At 43.0% G+C, this 23,089-nt stretch overlaps 1 protein-coding gene across 6 annotated transcripts in view; it reads left to right on the top strand.

Annotated features, from left to right (window-relative positions):
- KLC1 (kinesin light chain 1) overlaps positions 1–23,089 on the top strand; it is a 144,979-nt gene that overhangs the window by 78,798 nt on the left and 43,092 nt on the right. For all 6 annotated transcript variants that reach the window (XM_030215564.1, XM_030215566.1, XM_030215567.1 and 3 more), the window contains exons 8-11: positions 10,424–10,597; positions 10,743–10,842; positions 20,526–20,575; positions 20,669–20,733. In XM_030215564.1, coding sequence (XP_030071424.1) covers positions 10,424–10,597; positions 10,743–10,842; positions 20,526–20,575; positions 20,669–20,733 — 389 coding nt within the window. The remainder of the gene's footprint in view (positions 1–10,423; positions 10,598–10,742; positions 10,843–20,525; positions 20,576–20,668; positions 20,734–23,089) is intronic.

Raw genomic sequence — 23,089 nt, 5'->3', positions numbered from 1 at the left:
GCTCCTGCAGTGCTACTGTGTACCTTACTGTCTCTCGGCACAGTTGCACACTTTTCTTGTCCTGGCATGGCTCCTCTGGTCAAAATACAAAATCTGCAAGGGTCCAAGTGAGGCTTGGCCTGCCTGACTGTAGCAGAAGCAATTTGCACACAAGATGGTGGAGGCATATACCATGGGGCGTTGCTGTTTTGAAGTGCTGTGTACAAAAGAAGAGCAGGACTTGGGGGTAATTGTGTCTGCTGACTTTAAGGTCTCCAAACAGGTTATAAAACTGATGGTGAAAGCCAGAAGGATGCTTGGGTGCTTAAGGAGAGGGATGACCGACCAGCAGGAAAAAGGTGGTGATAGTACCTTTGTATAAGTCTCTGATGAGGCCCCATTTAGAAAACTGTCTGCAGTTCTGGAGACCGTACTTGCAGAAAGATATATAAACAGGATGGAGTCGGTCCAGAGGGCAGTTACAAAATTGGTAAGTGGTCTCAGTCATAAAACATATAGGGACAGGCTTATGAACTTCAACGTGTTTATGCTGGAAGAGAGTCGGGAGAGATGGGGTATGATACAGACGTTTACATACCTCAGTGGCGTTAATGTACAGGAGGCGAGCCTTTTTCAAATAATGGAAAATTCCGGAATGAGAGACCATATGCTGAAGTTAAATAGGCTTAGGAGGAATCTAAGAAAATACTTTTTCACTGAAAGGGTGGTGGATGTGTGGAATGGCCTCCCGCTGAAGTTTGTGAAGATGACTGTGTCAGGATTTAAGAAAGCATGGGACAAGTGTGGGATCCCTTAGGAAAAGGAAGAGTTAGTGGTTACTGAGGATGGGCCATTTGATCCTTATCTGCCGTCATGTTTTCATGAATAACTCTGTACAATATTCAGGATTCTTACCCTTTGAGCTATATTCAGATTGTTTGACTTCAAAATAAATACATCTAGAATGTTATAAGCCTCTAAAATACAAATATTTAAATTCAAGGAGGTTTATATAAGTCTAGACGTTGCTGCTATTTTTCAGTACAAATCAAATAAGATTTTGAAAGCTGGAAAATTTTGGAAGAAATAAGTTTTATATGTGTATATATATGCTGTGTATGAGCTTTGAGCTCCGTGTATTAAAAAAGAAGAGGAAGACCAAACGACAGCCAGCATGGTTAAAAAATGAGCTGAAGGAAGCTATTCCATAAAATTTATGGATTCCACTCAGAGGAAAGGATGGTGAGCAGTGGGGTTCCTCGGGGGTCAGTGCTGGGGCCCATTTCGTTTAATATATTTGTGAGAGAGATTGCTGAAGGGTTGGAAGGAAAGGTTTGCCTTTTTGTGGATGACATGAAGATAGCCAATAGAGTGGATACCCTTGAGGGAGTAGAAACGATGAGAAAGGATCTCCGAAAGTTAGAAGAATGGTTGAGGGTCTGGCAGTTAAAATTTAATCTCTACCAAATACAAGGGGATAAATATGAATCCCCAGAGTCCTATTATCTAACAAATTACCATAAAGTACTCCGGTTAAATTTTTTTAAATATAAATTTCTCATACACATTTTATTATTCCAACTTACAATTACACATACATATTTTCCCTGAGGCTTACGTTCAGCTCACTCACTCCACATTCACAGCGTTATTAAACTCTCAGATTACTTAATTTCCAGATGGGCACATACATTAAATATTTTGATCTTATACATAATGTCATTTATTGGTTACATAGTTTGGACACGTGCAATTTGTTAAGTCCCCAATTCGTGAGTCTTTTGAACTTGTACACAAGATAGTCTTCCTGGTGTGGTATATTATCCGCTATGCACTGTGTTGTGGCCTGCGAATCTTTAATCTAAATATATGATAAAGTTGCCACTTATCTCTTATGTTGTCCTATGTGTATCACTTATGTCTCAGGCTCCGCCCCTCAGTGCTCTGAGGCTATCTTGTCCTCAAAATGATACCACGCTTGTGTTCAATTATTAATTCTCAGTGTACCACCATCTTCCTTCCATTCACATTAACGCTTAATCGTGGCTGAGAGGCTTCTGCGTACTCCTCCAAATTGAATCAAGTTACTGATTCACCATCGGTTCCTCGATGCAGGACTGCATTTCGTGGTACTTCCTCAGGAGAAACCACTTATTAATTTATAACAATTCAACAATATATATTCTAATTACCAACTGCATTCTTAACAAAATCAATTAAACCATCATTTACCTTGCATTCATATTGATAATAATAATGTTGGTTGCTGGTTACCTGAACAGGCCTGAACCTGGAGGTGGAATGGGTTTGAAGGACTGTCTTTTTAAATTAGGGTGGGTAGTACCAAAAAGGTCAGGTATTTAACCCCGGAAAAAATAGAGGAAGTTTCAGTAGTGGAAGGTTGATGGTCTGCCAGGACAGCAGTCCCACTGGTAAGGTTTGCTTTTGTCAAAGCCTCCGGTCAAACCTCCACCAGTGTCATGGGATCTCAACTTTGTTCTCACCCAGCTGATGAAAGCTCCTTTTGAGCCACTGAATTCCTGCCATCTGAAGTACTTGACCTGGAAGGTCGTTTTCTTGGTGGCTGTTACTTCAGCTCGTAGGGTCAGTGAGCTTCAGGCCTTGGTAGTGCATGCACCTTATATCAAGTTCCATCACAGCAGAGTAGTCCTCCGCAAGCACCCTAAGTTCCTGCCGAAGGTGGTGTTGGAGTTCCATCTGAACTAGTCAGTTGTCTTGCCAACATTCTTTCCCTGTCCTCATACTCACCTTGGCGAAAGCAGTTTGCATACCTTGGTCTGCAAGAGAACATTGGCCTTTCACGTGCAGTGGACGAAGCCCTTCAGACAGTCCGCCCAGTTTGTTTCTTTCGATCCCAACAGGAGGGGAGTCGCCATCGGAAAATGCACAATCTCCAATTGGCTAGCAGATTGCATTTCCTTCACTTATGCCTAAGCTGGGCTGACTCTAGAGGGCCCATGTCATGGCTCATAATGTTAGAGCCATGGCTGCATCAGTGGCTCACTTAAAGTCAGCCTCCATTGAAGAGATTTGCAAGGCTGCAACGTGGTCATCAGTCCACACATTCACATCTCACACTGCCTTCAGCAGGATACCCGATGCGGCAGTCGGTTTGGGCAGTCAGTGCTGCAGATTCTGTTCGGGGTTTAGAATCCAACTCCACCCCCCCCCCCCCCCCCCCCCCGACCCATTTTGTTCTGTTCCGGGCTGCACTCTCAGTTTATGGTTTCAGGTCAATCTATTTTATGTCCTCGCCGTTGCAAGGCCCAGTTGACCAATGTTCATTGTTTTGAGTGAGCCTGGTTGCTAGGGATACCCCACATGTGAGAACAAGCAGCCTGCTTGTCCTTGGAGAAAGCGAAGATACTTACCTGTACCAGGTATTCTCCGAGGACAGCAGGCTGATTGTTCTCACAAACCCGCCCACCTCCCCTTTGGAGTTGTTGTTAGTTTATTTGTTTGCTTTTTGATTTAACTGAGGGGACACGTTCGCGCGACAGGCGGGAAGACGGCCGCGCATGCTCAGTGGACGCTGCTCACGTGCCAGAAGACTCTGCAAAACTTTTTATTTTTGCTGGGAAAAATATCCAATTCCTGGGCAGACGCGGATGTCAACTCACATGTGAGAACAATCAGCCTGCTGTCCTTGGAGAATACCTGTTACAGGAAAGTATCTTCGCTTTATCTGCCGTCATTTACTATGGGTAATCAGGGAAGACAAAGCCATAGCGGAGAGGTTAAATGAATTCTTTGCTTCGGTCTTCACCGAGGAAGATTTGGGAGAGATACTGGTGCCAGAAATGGTATTCAAAGCTGACGAGTCGGAGAAACTGAATGAAATCCCTATAACCCTGGAGGATGTAATGGCGCAATTTGACAAAATGAAGAGTAGCAGATCTGGACCAGATGGTATTCATCCCAGAGTACTGATAGATTTGAAAAATGAACTTACAGAACTATTGTTACTAATATGTAATTTATCTTTAAAATCGAGCGTGGTACCAGAAGATTGGAGGGTGGCCAATGTAACGCTGATATTTAAAAAAAGGTTCCAGAGGAAATCCGTGAAATTATAGACCGGTGAGCCTGACGGTGGTGCCGGGCAAAATGGTAGAGACTATTATAAAGAACAAAATTACAGAGCATATTTAAAAGCATGGATTAATGAGACAAAGCCAACATGGATTTAGTGAAGGGAAATCTTGCCTGACCAATTTATTACATTTCTTTGAAGGGTTGAATAAACTTGTGGATAAAGGTGAGCCAGTTGATATTGTGTATCTGGATTTTCAAAGGGCGTTTGACATAGTACCTCATGAAAGACTCCAGAAGAAATCGGAGAGTCATGGGATAGGAGGTAGTGTCCTATTGTGGATTAAAAACTGCTTAAAGGATAGAAAACAGAGAGTAGGGTTAAATGGTCAGTATTCTCAATGGAGAAGGGTAGATAGTGGGGTTCCCCAGGGGTCTGTGTTGGGACCGCTGCTTTTTAACATATTTATAAATGATTTAGAGATGAGAACAACTAGTGAGGCAATTAAATTTGCTGATAAAGTTATTCAAAGTTGTTAAATCGCGACAGGATTGTGAAAAGTTATAAGAGGACCTTACGAGACTGGGCGTCTAAATGGCAGGTGACGTTTAATGTGAGCAAGTGCAAAGTGATGCATGTGGGAAAGAGGAACCCGAACTATAGCTACGTAATGCAAGGTTCCATGTTAGGAGTCACCGACCAAGAAAGGGATCTCAGCGTAGTTGTTGATACGTTAAAACCCTCTACTCAGTGTGCTGCGGTGTCTAAGAAAGCAAATAGAATGTTAGGTATTATTAGGAAAGGAATGGAAAACAAAAGTGAGGATGTTATAATGCCTTTATATCAGTCCATGGTTCGACCGCACCTCAAATATTGTGTTCAATTCTGGTCACCGCATCTCAAAAAAGATATAGTGGAATTTAGAAAAGATACAGAGAAGGGCGACAAAAATGATAAATGGGATGTCTATTAGATTGTAAGCTCTTTGAGCAGGGACTGTCTTTCTTCTATGTTTGTGCAGCGCTGCGTATGCCTTGTAGCGCTATAGAAATGCTAAATAGTAGTAGTAGTAATGGGACGACTTCCCTATGAGGAAAGGCTGAAGTGTCTAGGGCTCTTCAGCTTGGAGAAAAGATGGCTGAGGGGAGATATGATAGAGCTCTATAAAATGAGTGGAGTGGAAAGGGTAGATGTGAATCGCTTGTTTACTCTTTCCAAAAAATACTAGGGCTAAGGGGATTGCGATGAAGCTCAAAATAGTAAATTTAATACGAATCAGAGAAAATGTTTCTTCATTCAATGTGTAATTAAACTCTGGAATTCGTTGCCAGAGAATGTGGTAAAGGCGGTAGCGGGGTTTAAAAAAGGTCTGGATGGTTTCCTAAAGGAAAAGTCCATTATTCAATTGACTTGGGAAAAATCCACTTCTGTTTCTGGGATAAGCAGCATAAAATGTATTTGAACTTTTTTGGGATCTTGCCAGGTATTTGTGACCTGGATTGGCCACTGTTGGAAACAGGATTCTGGGCTTGATGGACCTTTGGTCTTTCCCAGTGTGGCAATACTTATGTACTTATGATGTCGGGCACTGTTAGCAGTCTCCAGTACCGATCTGTATCCGACCCAACACTGAGGACGAGTGTGGATTCAACGTTGTCCTTGTCTGCACCAAGGGACCCCGGTGTCGGGTGAAGGCCAAGAAGGATTGACGTTGGTCCCCTTCAATGCATGGTGCCAGGAGCTCAAGAACATCAGCATCGCAAAGGTTTTAGAGATGTGTAATGATGTTTGTATGATGTCTGTTTATTGCAATTGGGATGGATTGGACTTAATGTAAAACAGTTGGGCATTTTAAAATTTGGTTTATATTATGTATGTTGGAGATATGTAAGCTGTCTAAAACGTTTTGCAATAGCGCGGAATATAAATTTTAAATAAATAAATTGCCTGCACCCAAGAAGCCAGGAGGACTGCTCCCCCTCTGTTGGTGGTGTTGCCTCTGCTCCCACCCAGCTGGGACCCTGCTTCCAATTCAGCACCAGCAACTCAGTCTGTCTCCATACGGACACCGGCCCCAGCCTTACCGATACTAGTCCTTGATGACCGGTTTTGGGCCATGCTGAGAGATGAGCTGGCAATTTCCTTCAGCTTCAAAGTGCTTGGGTATCGAGGGTGCTTGCACCAGCCATAGCACTCAGCGTTTCAGACCTCGAGGCCCACATGTTGCCTGTGGAGCATTCCCCTACCCTCTTGCCTCAAGTAGCATCAGCGTTGGTACCACTCCATGCACTGTAACACTCGACATCGGGGGAGGAAGCTCCCTCAGGGTCAAGAGGTGAGCATGATCTTCATTGCCTTCTCGTGAGGCCTGGATATTCTTCCAGCCGGCCGAGGCAGGTGCAGACACAGATGTCATATGAAGACTATTTTGCTGAGTCTGATATGGACCGGTCATGAGAGTTTGGGGGAGAACTAGACTACCTGTTGGAGGAGGGTTTTATGACATACTCTAAGACCTCTTCCTACCTGATGAGTAGAGGTAATCTCTACTTGAACCCCTCTCGTTCACTCGTTTTGGCAAATGCCATTCCCTTTAAGTTAGTTGGAGGATGATCTTAAGGCTGAGTTATTCTAGGTCCTAAGAGTTTGATTCTCCGCTCAGACACGCTGTGACTGTTCCTCTTTACAGAATTCTCAGTGATGCATGGATGAAGAACTGGGAGACCCCTCTCTCTCTCTGCAGGTGGTACCCAAGAAGGTGGATTCCATGTATTGAATCAAAAAGGCTTCCGGATTCGAAAAGAACCAATTGCCACACCAATCCCTTGTGGTTGAATTCACTCTCAAAATGGCCAGAAGTTCCATGTCTCGTTCCTCTGTGCCCCCAAGCAAGGAGGCTCGGACTTTGGATTCTTTTAAGAGGAAGGTTTATTGGTCCTCTGCTCATTTCCTGCATCCAGGACTACCAGCTGTACACGAGCATTTACTTGCAGTCCTTGGTTCACAGTGTTTTTGCCTCTACAGACTCCCTCCCACAGGAGCAGGCTGCAGAGCTTTGCCAGCTGGCCAAAAAGCAGAAAATGTGTTAAAAATATCTGGCCGGGGTGCATATGATACTTTTGATATTGCGTCCAGGCTCTCTGCTTTTTGATGTGGGGTTGTGCAGACTCTCGAGCCTGCTGTTCAGGAGAGGCTAGCGGACATTCCCCACCAGGAGACAGTCTTTTGGGGGCAAGATGAAGGAGGTAGCTGGCCTCATTAAGAAACACACTACCATCCAGTCCCTCTCTATGTTCGCCTTCTGCACCCTCTGCCATACAGAGGTTTCACTGGTGGGTCCCTAAGGAGTTCCTACTACTCTCAAAGGCATAGGTATACTCCTGCCTGTTCTCAACAGTAGGCCCAGTCCCAATAGCCCCATGCCCACCAGCAATGTCAAGTCACAGCCTGCACCCCAGTCAAAAGCAGGGATGAGTTTATTTCTGCCTTTAAGAGCCTAGTTGCCATCAAAATGTCCATCCCAGATGGCCTGCTGGTAGGAGGGAGGCTGAAATTTTTTTTCCAAGAAAGGTGGCCCCCTTGTAACCTTGGACTGATAAATTCTCCAAATAGTCCGGATGGGATACGCCCTTAATTGGAAATAAAGACCTCCAAATTGTCCTCCATGGGCGTCATTCCTCAGTGCCCAGCATGAACAGGTGCTTGCAGAGGAACTTTCTGCCCTTCTCCAGGCCCATGCGGTCGAGCCTGTCCCACTAGGGCAAGAAGGGCAGATATTCTATTCCAGGTGCTTTCTGAACATCATAAATACCTTAACCAGTCAGTTATCAACATTCTTCCCAAAACATCATGCCCACCCTGGCAAAAGTGCACTGCACTCCGTGGACTACAAACAAGCCTTAGTCTTCTATCTGCAGCGGCCAAAACCCATAGACAGTCCACCTAGCTTTTTGATTCTTTTGACTCAAACAGGATGGAGACAGCCATCGATAAACACACTTTGTCCAGTTGGCTAGCAGATTGCATCTCTTTCACTTATGCACTGGCTGGGCTGACTCTTGAGATCAGCCTCCACTGAGGAGATATGCAAGGATGTGACGTGGTCTTCTCATTACTGCCTTGAGTAGAATGTCCAATGCAAGTGTCGATTTTAGCCAGACAGTCCTGCAAAATTTGTTTATTTAGAATTCAACTTCACCCACCTAGGGCCCCGTTTTATTCTGTTCCAGGCTGCATCCCCATGACCAGTTTGTATATAAATTAAGGTTGATTGGATTCAATTTTGTGTTGCCATTGCAGGACACTATTGTCCTAGTGGTGGTGTTTTTCAGTGAGCCTGGTAGCTAGGGATTCCCAAGTGTAAGGATACTACTTTCCTGCTTGTCCTAGGAGAAAGCGAAGTTGCTTACCTGTAGCAGGTGTTCTTTGAGGACAGCAGGACATGTATCCTTACGTGCTTCCCACCTCCCCTTGGAGTTGAATTCTTTTTTAGCTCTTTTTTGTTACTGAGGTTCCCATGTGCAAAAGCTTCTTAAAGATGCAGTGCACTGGGCAGCGCCCTGCACTGATGTCACCCAAGTGTAAGGATACCTGTCCTGCTGTCCTCGGAGAACAGCTAAGTAACTTCACTTTAGAGCATTCTGAACACTGGCTCCTTATGTTGTACAATGTATTTAAGATATTTTCTCACTTTCAAGTGCTATGATCAGGGATTATAGAATATTTATTTAACTCAACACTATCATTGTGTCTCAACTACAAAATGCTAAAATGTTAGGTGTCATCCTAGACAAATCTTTCTCTTTGCCTCCAAATTTCTAACGTGATTAAGAACCGGTGCTCTTTAGCTCATCAGACTTGTACGCATGGCGGGTTTTTGGAACTGGGCACTCCTTACGTAGATTGTTTGCCAGCAGCAAATCTAAAGTTGTTTGTCTGTTGCTCGGTGAATCTTCCACAGATCAACTACTGAGGGGTGCAGTAACCATAACTGGGCTTGGCTCCTCCTCTTCACTCCTCCTTTCCCTCCAATAGCAGTTCAATTGTACCATTTACCAATGTCTATTCAAGACATTTTAGTGACTGTGAGAGAGAGCACTAGATATACCTATACGTTTAAATGAGAAATGGGTGGATGTTGGTGGGTAGATCACCTATACTAGTTGCAGCTTCTGGAAGAAATTTGGTTTTGCTGCAGCTATTTTTTGCTTGATGTTCCAGAAACCTATTGACTGACTGTCCACTGCTGCTTTATGCTCCAGTGCTGTTGGAGATGCAGCAGCACCAGTAGCAAGGAAACATACCAAACAAAACCCTATTTAGAGATTTTTCTAAGGAGGGGAGGGTGAAATGAAGGTGGTTTTGATGTAGAATACAGATGTTTAAAAACACAAAATTTCACTCACCTGCTGAAAATGGCCACTGTGGGCTCTAGGGAAGGAAGAGAAGAAAACAGGTGCCTTGCACAACAACATTTATTTATTGCATTTGTATCCCACCTTATCCCACCTATTTGCAGGCTCAAAGTGGCTTACATAGTGTTAACATAGTTATTCCAGTATGTCAAATATGGTTAGTATTGTGTAGTATTACATAGATTGATTTATTTAAAGCATTTATATCCCACATTTTCCCACCCATGGGCAGGCCCAGTGTGGCTAACAGTGATCTACAGAAATCATACAACAGTTCTACAACAAACAGTCAACGACATGGAAGTGAAAGAGACAAGGGAGTAATAGCAAAGGTGGGGAAATGTGGAAAGAGTAAGTGAATTAAATAGGAAGAGATGCGGGGCGGGTCTGGAGTGTAAGCTTTTCCAAATAAGAAGGTCTTAAGATATTTTTTTGAAGGTCGGATGATCAAGGGTAAGTTTTACAAATTTAGGTAGACCATTCCACATTTGTGCGCTAATATAGGAAAAGGTGAGAGGCGTAGGTGGTTTTATACTTGAGGCCACTATAGACTGGGTAATGCAGATTTAAGTACAAGCGAGCAGATCTGTGTGAGTTTCGAGGTGGTAAGCTGACAAGGGTCCATATACGCAGGGGCTTCACCATAGAGGATCTTATGCACCAGAACGCAAATTTTTAATATGATTCGGTACTTGACCGGGAGCCAGTGCAGTTTCTCACGTAGTGGTCTCGAACTTTCAAACCTCGATTTGCCATAGATAAGCCTGGCTGCTGTGTAGTTTCTTCAAGATGTTTGTAGATGTGAGAAGTCCTGCACATTGTGGGTGGTTTGATGCTTGGAAAGGTCATAGTTTAGAGAGCTTTGTTTATTTTCTATTTGTCTCCATAGGATCACATCATCAATCCATGAAGAATTTATAAAAACGCATTTATCAGAGAATAATGCATTATTAATTTGCTATGCCTGCATTTGTAGGTACTGGGCAAAGATCATCCAGATGTTGCTAAGCAGTTGAATAACTTGGCCCTGCTGTGTCAGAACCAGGGCAAGTATGAAGAAGTAGAATATTACTATCAGAGAGCACTTGAGATCTACCAGACAAAGCTGGGACCAGATGATCCGAATGTGGCAAAGACAAAGAACAACCTGGTGAGGGTTTTTGAAAAACATTTTCCATCAAAAATATAAGTAGGTTAGCTATGAGTTAATTTAGTCATGTTAAGATCAAGAATTGTGTTTAACGACGTGTTTCACATGTGAGGGCATAACTAAGTTTCTAATTGTTTTCTTTTAGGCGTCGTGTTACCTAAAACAAGGCAAATTTAAGCAAGCAGAAACGTTATACAAAGAGATCTTGACTCGTGCACATGAAAGGGAGTTTGGCTCTGTGGATGGTAAGGGCATGTTGGCATTGCAGCATAAGGGCTTTATGATTGTGACTAAAACTCTTTATGTGAAGACAAGGACCTGTGAGTTCTTAGAAGCTCATGTACTACAGCATCTTTTTAGTTGGTCCTTTAATATGTATCACAACCTAGTAAGGCTTCAGTCTATTTTGTGTTTGGGGGAGGGGGGTAGGGAGGGATTCTTTATACAATGACAAATGTTCATATGTGTGCCAAGTGTCATATTTATCATTTTTACACATGCTTGAATTTTTCAAGTTTCAGTCCCTTCTGCCCTCAGCGGTCTTGTCTGGGTGGCATTGAAATTCCTTTGAGGTAGTCCTTCAGTGTTGCTGGTTAGCTAGTCAGAGCTGCCACTGTAGTGTTGCAGTTTCTCCTTTCCTTTGTGCCTGAGCAGCTGTCTAGCTTCAGCAATGTCGCTATTGAGAGGTCAGTATTGTACTAACCCAGTTCATAAGAGTTATCTTTGAGCCATTAAACTCTTGTGAACTGAAATATAAGACCTAGAGGGTTCTTCATGCAGAATTACTCCCTGGAATTATGTGATTGTGTCTGTAGAACTTTACATGTAATTTATGATGACATAATAGAATTACATAATTCACTTAGGATATTTCTCAAATACGATCCATGAGCCATCCCACCACTTGCTTCCTCCCCTTTGCTGGGATTGGACAGTGGCAGCTTAGTGTTAAGTATCTGGCTGGAGACTGAATCAGCATGCTTAACTATCAGGCTTCATATTCCATAGGGAAGTCAGGAGAGGGTGGGCTACGGCAGGGCTTTTGAGTGAAACATGCTGGTTCAGTATTTTTGGTTGTCTCCAGCTGGCTTTTTAACTTACCTGTGACCATTGCCCTCATTGTACTCGGGGCTCAGGAATGAACCCAAATAGGGACACAGTTCTTGGGAGAGGTGATGAACATTTTTGAGCTGACTAGGATTTAGAGGGGGGTATGGTAGTCTATTCTAAGGAACTGACTGGGAAGGAAACAGAGTGCTGCTAGGTTGGAAGAGTTTGAGTGAGCATGTCACTACTGCTAGTGTGGGAAGGAGTCTGAGAAAAGCTGAGTCTTCTGCTAGTGGGAAAGTATGTTAAGGCAGAGAGTTTATTTAATAAAACTCAATATTCCTCCTCTTCAAGGCATGAAGTGGATTACAGTAAAACAGAGAGGCTGAGACTGCTGCCTGGGATTGAGGTTGCCAAAAGGCTCCAGATTCACTGGATCCATTGTTGAATTTACATCTTGCATGCATTTGTGGTCTTGCATTTGTTTTGAAATGCAATTGGGAAATTGGAACTACAAGTGCTTGTATGCACTGAGGTAAGCCCAGAATTAGATCAACCCTGTCTAGTGAATGTGGAGCATTTTGGCAACCCACACATAGTGTGTACATCTCTACAGCAGTATGCACACAAGCTGGGTACCACTTGGTCTGGTGCAAAACACACCTTTTATCCTTGCTGCAGCGTACCCGCTGAGCCCCTTCATCCCTGGTCTTCTGTTATCATACAAAAAGTATATAATTTTGCATAATTTTTGGTGCTTAATTTCTTGGGGTGTATAGTTATAGAGCTCCAGGCATTAGTGGCCCAACTTACATGAAGTCTTTTAACAGGATAGTTCTGTTACCCATCAAAATATTTCTGAGGTTGTCTGCTTTCCACCTTAAGAAGTCCTCTTACTACCATTTTCCTCTAAACCACATGGTGAATGTGCCTTACATGATTTAGATTACAAAAGAGCCTGCTTTTGCATCTTCACCAGACTAGCCCAGGACCTTTGGGTTTACATCCATCTACCATAAGATGGATATGGTAGATCACTTAAACCTGTGCTCTCTAAGAGGGCACTTGTGCAGCTCCACACACGGTATTTCTCTATCTCCTGAACTGGTTTTGGTGAATTGTGTCCCTGGGGCCAGTGGGCAGTGGACATCTAGTTGAGCTGGGGGCTCTTATGGCTGCAGAACTGGGCTGCTAATGTGGTGTCTAAAACTCACTTTAGCAAGCTACTCTTTCAGGGCAGGTGGTTGTTCAATGAGGATCTGGAGAAACTGGTCAAGGACCTTGGAGAGGCTTGTCCACAGAGACTCCAGAGGACAGCACAGTCATCCTCCATGAGAAGTCACTTATAAACCAAGATATTCTTGATCCTTTCAGTGCTGTCATTTCTAGTCCCATCAGCTCTCCTTTTAGTGGGGATACAAAGAGGAAATCGGAGAGGAAGGTCATCCAAAACCCTTCAGGTTTCCCCAGTGATGGGTCCAGATCCATTCCAAGACTGAATAGGAGGGCAGTTATCCAGCTTTCTTGAGGACTGGACCAGTCACCTTAGACAAGAGGGTCCTGGAAATGATCAGGGAAGGTTACAAGTTGCAATTTTCCCACCCTTTCGCAGGTCTTTTTTCTTGGAGTATCCATGGAAAAATCCACTTAAATAGCAGGTAGTGTGTTCATCTTGCATGGGCTGATAGACCTGGGAGCTTTTGTCCTAGTTCCAAGTTGTGTGAGGGGCTTGGGAAAGTATTCCATTTACTTTGTAGTTCCCAAGAAAAATGGGTCCTTTCAATCCATTCTTGACTTAAAAAAAATAAACTGCACTCTGTGAGTCACTCATTTCAGAATGGAGACTCTTGGTTCTGTCATTGTGTCTGTAAGTCCATGGGAGATTCTCGCAGCTCTTGACCTCAAGGAGGCCTATCTTCACATCCCCATTTGGCCCCCCTCATCGATACTGCTGACCTTTTCTAAGGTGATGGTGGTAGTGGCAGCTTTTCTACAGAAGGAGGATGTCGGGTTTCATCAGTGCTTGGGCAGTGGTTGATCAGAGCCTCCTCAGAACAGGAGAATCTACAAGCTATGGATAGAGTGGTTTGTCTGTTGCAGAATCTAGGTTGAGTGGTCAACTTTGATAAAAGCAAGTTATTTCTGTCTCGGGCACTGGAATACTTGACATCCAGTCTGATATGTGGCAGGGAAAGGTTTTTCTGCTGGAGCTCATGATGAACAAGCTCCAACCTCAAATCAGGTCACTGCTGCAAAAAGAACGCTGCAGGCCTAGAACTACATGCAGGTTCTAGGGTTGATGGCAGCAACCTTGGAAATGATTCTGTGGATGCAAGTTCACATGAGGCAGCTGCAGAACGCCCTTCTCAGTTGTTGGTGCTCGATAATGCACGATTACATCTAGCATCTGGAAGACATAAGCGAGAGCCAGCATGTCATGGTGGCTCTAATCAAGTAACCTGTTGCAGGGGAGATCCCTGGAGACCCCAGTGTAGATAGTCACCACAGATGCCAGTCTTTTCAGCTGGGGGGGAGGGGGCTCATGGTCAGACTCAAGTAGTACAGGGCACCTGGTCAGCAGTGAAGGTGTCATGGTCAGTAAACTGACTGGTGCTCTGGACAGTCCACAAGTCATTGCAGGTGTTTGTGACCCTGATTCAGGGGAACTCCATTTGAGTGTTCTATGACAGTTTGACATCGGTAGCTTATATCAACAAGTAAAGGAGGGGGGGGGGAAGAAACACAGAGCTTGTCTCTAGCCTTGGAGGCTCTTTCTCTTCCACTGGGCAGAGAAATACCTGTCCAACATCTTGTCAGTGCATATTGCTGGCAATTTGAACCTTCATGTAGGCTTTTTCAGTAGGCACTTCTTGGATCTGAGTGAGTGTTGTCAGAAGAGGCTTTCAATCTAATCACACAACATTGGAGGATCCAAGTCATGGAGCTAACAGCATCGAAAAAAATGCCAAAGCACAGAGGTTTATCAGTTGGTGCAAAGAATTCAGGACCAAGGGCACTGATGAACTGGTGCTGCAGTGGCCCAGATGCAGACTTCTATCCTTCCTCCGTGGCTGATATTGAATGGGGTTCTTTGCAGGATTGCCTCCCATCCTAGTGGCTGACTGGTCCAAGAGTCCTGGTAAGTGTACTGGGTCTGTTTCAGGATAGATTAGCCATTGCACCTTCCTCTGTCCTGGAGATTCTTGCTTCAGGGACCAGTAGTCATTGACTGGCTCTTTTTGGTCTTGCTGCTTGGCTCTTGAAAGTTCAAGGTTGAGGAGTAAAGGTTATTCAGAACAGATTATCTCCATACTCCTGCAGGCTAGGAAGCAGTGAACCTCTGAGGAATATGTGAGTGTTTGGAGAGTCTTTGAGAGTTGGTGAGGTCGGAACTTTCACCCTTCCAGGCTTTAGTGTCCCACTTCCTTTCATTTCTGCAGGCGATTGATAAAGGCCTGACCTTAGCCTCCTTGAAAGTCCAGGTAACAGTCCTCATGTGTGTATTGGGATCAGTTACAGAATTCTTCCTTAGTGGCACACCTGGATGTGGCACGGTTCTTGAAAGCAGTGAATCAGATTCGACCACCTCTTTACAAGTTTTTTTTTTTTTCCAGATTGAAATCTCAACTTAGTTCTCCAGCATTGCAGAAGGTACTGTTTAAGCCTGTTAGATATTGCTGAAAGATCTCACCTTGAAGACTGTTCTTGTTGGCAGTTACGTCTGCCAGAAGAGTATTGAAGTTGCAGGTGCTCTCGTAGAGATCTCTTTTTGTGTTTATGGAAATGGGGCTCCATTTGTGCTGTCCCTGCATTTCTTCTAAAGGTGGTCTCTAAATTTCATGTTAATCGGGAACTGATCTTACCTTTTGAGAGTAGCTGTATGACGACAAAATTTGTTTCTTGTGATTATTGGATGACAGAACAGTTGTGATGTATTTGAAAATTATTAATAAATTTTGCAGGTTAGATAAGCTTCATTCTTTTGGGGATCTCAAGAAGCTGATGCAGCCTCCAGAGCCACTAGTGGTTACTGGTTGAAGGAGGTAATCTCTCAGGCAAACAAGTTCCTTCTGTTCTGAGAATGCACTCTACCAGAAGGGTAGTAAAGTCGTGGGCGGAATTGTGAGTTCCTTTCTCCAGAAGAAATTGGAGGGCAGCTACACGATCGTCCCTTCATAGCTTTATGAAACACTACAGATTTGATGATGCGGCTAGGGCAGAGACTTATTTCAGTCCACCACCCTTTTATTTATTTATGAAAGTCTTTTATTAAATCCAGAAAAGAACAATAGACCAGAAAACAAACTGATCCAATGAAGCAGGGCACAATTCAAATTGTAGCAAAAACCTGAGAAAACACAAAGAACAAAACACTATGCAGTGTAAGTTAGTTTTACAGACTTTTACCAAAACTAAGAAATGAGAGCGTGGAAAACCCCCCCCCCCCCCCCAAAAAAAAAAAAAAAACCAAAAAAAAAAAAAACCCACCCTTATCATCCCCATACAAAACACCCCCCTACTGGAGAAACAAGCAAAATGTACAAAGTGAACAACCACAGGAGCTACAGGCTATATAAAGCAAAAGCACAGCAAACATTTTTCTCTAATTTCTTCTTTTACTTTTGGAATGATTGTATTGTATGAATGATGAACCCTTTCCTATAATATTATGGCGTTTATTTCTTTCTTTTATCTTACTCATTTAGATTGTTCATCACTCTGACTTGCTTTGTTAAAAGAGCGATCTTATCAAGCCTGAAAAAGCATAAACATCAAAACACAGCATTGTCAAGGTTCCCCAGACTCTTATTTATGCAAGGTTTTCTTCCGTTGCACCAGCAGTTGCTCCATATTACGGAGGTATCATAATTTATTAAGCCACTGCTGATGTGTGGGTACTGCTGCAGTTTTCCAAGTCCTAGCCAAGACCACTTTCCCAGCAGCAAAACTGTGTTGAAGCAGGGCATTTTGGGGCAAGGTCAGACCCAGGATCAGTTTTGCCAAAAAGAAAAACTCCCGGGTCCCAAGGAATATTCCAACCTGTCAACTTAAATTGTTTAGCCTACCAATAGGCTCGTGCTTTTAAGGCAACCCCACCAAATATACCTCATAGTACCCCATTCCCCACAATTTCTCCATCAAAAGGGTGAAACTGCAGGAAAGCATTTATGCAACCGTATTGTTGTCAAGTACTAGTGATGGAGCCTCGGGTACAAAATTAGATTGTGAGCCCTCCAGGGACAGGGAAATACCCGGTGAACCTGAATGTAACCCACCTTGAGCTACTAGTGAAAAGGATGTGAGCATAATACAAATAAACAAAATAGAGCACCTTAACCTAGCCACAGAACACTTAGCTAGAACACTCTCCATTTTAAACCAGTCCCGCTCATCAGTCACTCTAAGATTGATGCATCCTCCACCAAGCGTAATGAGTGAGGGCTTGAGAAGCCAACTTCCTAAGATATTTATAAATGGCAAAAATAAGCTCTCTAGAGCCCATTGTGCTCTCATAAAGATCTTTCAGATTTAGTACTCTCCTGTATTAACCACTCCTTAATATTCTGCTTAGTAAGGAGGAGTGTACTATTTAGCAATAGGCAAATAGATAACAGGGCATACCATAGGTACCAACCAAATCCTCAAAAGTTTCTAACTGATCTTCATCATACAGTTGACCATAACGGTCCAAGCCTAGACTGCCCATTCCCAAAAGACACTAGGGGTTGACTTGATAGATCTTCCGATCAGAAACATGACCATAGCATCACGTACTTATTTGAACCTCCATTATCCAAGCTGCATAGGACTCAGATAGATATAAATCAACTTATGCATTCAATTTCTCTTATTTAGGCACACAAATGTGGAATGCATTACCAAAGACTATGAAAACGATCTATGACCATCTAAACTTCAGGAGATCATTAAAGACCTACCTTTTCTGCAAGTCTTACCCAACCGACCCAAATTAAATGCCTCAACTCTGCAACCTTAGATTGTATTGGACATTATACCCTCCCCTTACCTGACCCTTGCTTCAAATCGTATTTGTCTACCCCCACCGGACTTAGCAATCGCCTTTACAGTAATATGTAAGCCACATTGAGCCTGCTAGTGGGTGGGAAAATGTGGGATACAAATGTTACAAATAAATAAATACTCGGAGGAAAAAAAAGGTTTGCGAGCAGAGTGCACAGATGCAGCAAATGGCTCCATGACAAGGGCAAATAGAAGGGGTGACAACGGGCATCCTTGTTGGGTCCCCCTACCTAGCTCAAACAACTCGAGGCCACCCCCAATGACCCTAAGCTTTAGGATGACTATATAGGGCCTACACCCCCCCTTGGCCTGATCCTTCTCCATAAAGCCCCAATAAATGTGGTTGAACGCTTCTTGTGCACAAACACTCAAAAGGGGCTCTTGGTGGTCATAGCAAGATGCATGAAGTTCTCAATCTGTCTACCATTGTTCGAGGCCTGCTGACACGGCACAAAGCCAACTTTGATCTGCTTTCTCCTAAGAAGGCAAAACCACAGAAAGTCGAGTGGCAAGGATTTTAGCAGTTATTTTAACATTTATGTTCAGAACAGATATAAGATAGGATGGTAGGAGCGACAGTCTGCATGATCCTTGTCATCCTTAAGAATTAGAGAGATCCAAGCTTCAAGCATGGATGCTGGCAAGGGCTTATCCTCATACATCAGATTAAGCAATTGAGCTAATAGAGGAGCTAATTTTCCATGCCATCTCTCACTGTTTCAGATAAAGTTATTCAGCAGACTAATCTCACTACTTCTGTTTTAGATCCTTTTCCTTCCAGTTGGTTTAAACGTCCACATCATGGACTTTGTCCACTTCCTCTTCACATGATATCTACCAGCTTTTCTACTGGTACCATTCCTTTGCAATGGAAGAAAGCCATAGTTAATAACTCTGGAGACCCTCTTGATCTTAATAATCATCGACCTGTTTCTAATCTCTGTATAGTTTCTAAAATTGTAGAAAAGATTGTTTTTGACCAACTGTATTTTTTTTTTTTTTTTCTGAACAGGTTTAAGCTTTGCACCCAAGACAAACTGAATTCCGTACTTACCATAACACAGAAACAATTATAACTGCTTTGAATTGGTGACTGCCCTTTGATATTGGAGAAGTGAGATAATCGTATCTTATCGCATTAGATTTGTCAACCACATTTGATCTTATTGATCATCAACTTCTTCTTTCACATCTTCAATGCATTGAACTAGCTGGTCTTACTCTTTCATGGTTTACTTCATTTCTCTCAAATTGTGCTTAATCTGTTACTAACCAGAGTATTTGTTCAGGTGAGATTCCCATTCCTTGTGGAGTACCTCGCGGTTCAGTCCTTTCTCCTTTGCTATTTATCATTATATGATCACAAGTTAGTTTAGGAGAAGTCACATGATTTAGGAGAAACGAAACTTACAACAGTATATATGTGATAGCTAAGAAAGTTTTGGCTGAGCAGTTTTGTTATTCAGTCTTTGCGTCTGGCTTTCTGTGTGACAACCTGTTCCAGAGAGGAGAATTATTTTGTATTGGCTTAGTGAGATACCAATAAAGATTTTTACCTGTTGCGCCTATATCTAAGTCTGATTGTCTCTCTTATTTCAGCCTCTAGGGCTGAAGTGTTTTCCCCTCCTCAGGGACAAGGGACAGGATTATACACTAGTATGGCTATTCTTATGTTAAGTGAGTTAAAGCCCCTAAAGACCAAGAGACAGGATTACGCCCCTAAAGACCACCCAGCTTCTTTTGACCCCATAAATTCGGACTGCTATGGCAAAATGCACAGCTAGTACACTGTATTTTCACTTATGCCCATGGATGTCTGAACTTAGTTGGTCACAAGGTCCAGAGCCCCAGCTGAAACAATAGCCTACTTAAGGTTACTCTCTGGAGATTTGGTGGGCTATGATATAGATTATCCATTCTTAATATCTTGGTCTTTGGAAGACCAACATGTCTCTAGTAACTCTTGCATTATTTTCTGAAGAGGTTATCTATAAATTTTAGCAGCCCTAAGTATATAGGAGTCACTCGTTCTGCTTTTCAGCAGGAAAAGCCAAGTTGCTTACCCGCAACAGGTGTTTTACATAGAAACCATACATGCTCAGAACTTTACACTAACACCCTAATTCTGTATATGGCACTCAAAATTGCATGTGCAAATTTGGGCAAGCATCCAATTTGTGAATGCAATTTGATTGACATATGAGCCAGTTTGTGTGAATAATTGGGTGCTAATCAATTGGTGCTAATTAGCATTAATTTAAGTTTCTATGCATACCTTTAGGCACCAAGATCTGGGTGTAAATTTTACATGTGGATCAGAAAAGGGGGTGTGGCCATGGGAGAGGCATGGGCGGATCAGGGGCATTCCTAGAATTTGCACACAGTGTTACAGAATAAGGCAGATCCATACCTAATTTAGGCACAAGAATTTTACATCAGGTTTCAGTTGGTGTATATCAAATCCTCATGCCCAAAATTAGGCACAGATCCCAGCACCAAATGCCATTCTATAAACGGCGCCCAACTCTGAGCACAGTTTATAGAATAGTGCTTAGCACTAATTTTTATCAACGCCCAAATTTGGATGCCATGTATAGAATTTTGTCCATAGTTTTGAGCTCTGAGAGAGCTGTCAAACCTGGTGCCATGTAATGTCACTCAGCTAATGTGCCTGATTAGTTTTTGCTTGTAGATGCAAACTTGGTTTTATATTCTGCCATTCACCATATTAAAATAAAACATCAAGTCACTCTGGTCTTTCCTAGAGAATGGGCACTGGGCCATTTTTATGGCTGTTTTTTTTAGTGCAGATGAAACTAACCAGGATTTGTTTCCCTAGATGAAAATAAACCGATCTGGATGCATGCAGAAGAGAGAGAAGAAAGCAAAGTAAGGATTTTACTTCTGCCATCTTGCATTCAGCCCTTGAATTGTCCAGTTAATAGTATATGATAAACAGCCAATGTGCTCTTTTTCATCTAGGGAAAGAAAGACGGCATGTCATTTGGAGAGTATGGTGGTTGGTATAAAGCATGCAAGGTTGATAGGTAAGTACATTTTTCTGTATACTTATTACAGTTTGAAAATTATTACTTGACATTCTGAATCATTGTAAAGTCTACGTAGAAACAGTATTGACAAGATGCAGAAGTACCCTGGATCTATTCAGGTAGTTTATGTTGATTGATTCTGTGCTCCTATATAATTCTGGTTAGAATATCAGCTTATTTATGTTTGAATTCTTTTATTTATTTATTTAGATTTTGCTCACACCCTCAGTATATTAAAGCTAAAACAAAGGGGAGAGGTATTCCCTGCATGATCACTAAAGTATACCAAACAAATACAGGGACAATGAAAGGCTGAACTGTGTTTTTGCTCAGTTACAGCAGTCTCAGGCTGAGCAAAAACATTGACAGTTTGGTATTTCTAAAACAGACAGCAAGAAGACCCCCTGCCTTATAGTTTGACGTACCTGATAGTTTAAAATCATACATAGGCTCCACTTCTCAGGATTCAAAGTTTTGGTTTTAGATCAGTATCAATCTGTAACACACATTATTGTGTGATCATTTGGCACAGGCTCCATGCCAAAATATGGCCATATTGGGCTAGTAATTTTTTTCTTTGACAAATATGATAAATATTTGCTTATTTATATATTGGGATTTTGTTTTTAAAATTTCTATTTGTTTTATTGGTAGTTATTGTGGTTGTATGCACAATAAATGCTTTTTTGATTTATGGCTTGCTTTAATTTATATTTATTTGATATTTATTTTACACATTGCTGCGTTTTTATTTTCACTGTTTTTGTTTGATATAAAGATTAATTGTATAGGTGTAAAACCATTGCACCATCAATGTTGAATTATACTGAAACGACCAATTCCTTAGCGTCAGCAGCAGACGAATCCAGAGACTTGTGTCCATCTACCAGCAGGTGGTGATAAATCACTGCCTTTCACCCCAGTGATGTAGGACGGATAGCTCCCCAGAGAGTCAGTATACACTGGAGCATGGAGGTGTAGTGGCTGTTTAGTGCCCATTTTAGTGGGCATACGTGGTCACCCCAGGTCCCTCCCCAAGATAACCCTTGTGCCCTTGATCGCCCAGTCTGCCTTAGCTGCCTTTCTGCAGGGAAGTTTTTTCATGAGAACAGGAAAAAAGCCGCCTTTATAAATAAAATTTCCTAGCAGTTTCTCTTTAATAAATAAAGCTAACAGGGTGTTCCTTTGCTGGCTGCAGGGCTGTGGCTGATTCTCTGGGTGTTTTGGGAGGTTCAGGGACTGAGCTACAGAGTGGTGACTGTTGCTGATATTTGTTTCTATTTTCTCTCTCCTCTTTGCAGGTAGAGTTTTGTGTCCCCAGGGAATGGCTGTTGAAGTGGTAAAAGCGCTGCTCCCGCTGTAGGAAGCATCGGGGATGTGTGTGTGTGGGGGAGGGTGGTGTTCCGACTTGGCCATGCAGAAGGCCGCTGTCTTGATGGTCAGCACCCAGGTTTCCCTACTCTGAGGAGATGCGGGCACGCTCCCTGCTGAACTCTCATGCTAACGTGGCTGTGCTATCCTCTGCCACGGGCATTTTGTCTTCCTGGTGCCTTTGGTACCACAGCAGTCTTCTGGGTCCATGTAGGAGCTGTTGGGTGCCAGTCCTTCATCGGTGCCAGGGTTGGGAGGGAGCCCATTGGGGTCTTGCACCATGGGGGAGCCCTTTTCTCTGGATTTTGTGCTCTTGCTTTGTCAGACTTAATGATGAAGCAAGCACAACATTTGTCTGGTAGTCTCTCTCAGAAGAGGCTTAGTGCAGAACAGGTGGCTCCCTATTTGGGTCTGGATCCTCCTGATAAGTGAAGAAAATTGGAGAGCTGCTCAGAGGAGGGGTCTTTGGGCCCCCAACTCCATTGTATTCGTTGCTGGCACTTTCTGCGGAGTCTGAACCTTCTCATCAGCTGGAGGACTTGGCGGAAGGTGAGATCGTGGTGGCTGAGCCAGATGACCCCACAGTGGTCCGAATTTTCCTCATGGAGGTATTGCTGCTAAGAAAGCAAATAGAATGTTAGGTATTAGGAAAGGAGTGGAAAACAAAAATGAGAACGTTATAATGCCTTTGTATCGGTACATGGTGCGACCACACCTCGAATATTGTGTTCGATTCTGGTCACCGCATCTCAAAAAAGATATAGTGGAATTAGAAAAGGTACAGAGAAGGGCGACGAAAATGATAAAGGGGATGGGACGACTTCTCTATGAGGAAAGACAAGTGGCTAGGGCTCTTCAGCTTGGAGAAAAGACTGCTGAGGGGAGATATGATAGAGGTCTATAAAATAATGAGTGGAGTGGAACGGGTAGATGTGAATCGTTTGTTTACTCTTTCCAAAAATATTAGGACTAGGGAACATGC

The sequence above is a fragment of the Microcaecilia unicolor genome, chromosome 9, assembly GCF_901765095.1.
Source record: "Microcaecilia unicolor chromosome 9, aMicUni1.1, whole genome shotgun sequence".
Classification (NCBI taxonomy): domain Eukaryota; kingdom Metazoa; phylum Chordata; class Amphibia; order Gymnophiona; family Siphonopidae; genus Microcaecilia; species Microcaecilia unicolor.
The sequence above is the reverse complement of the archived record's forward strand: the minus strand, read 5'-3'. Positions and strand labels throughout refer to the sequence as shown.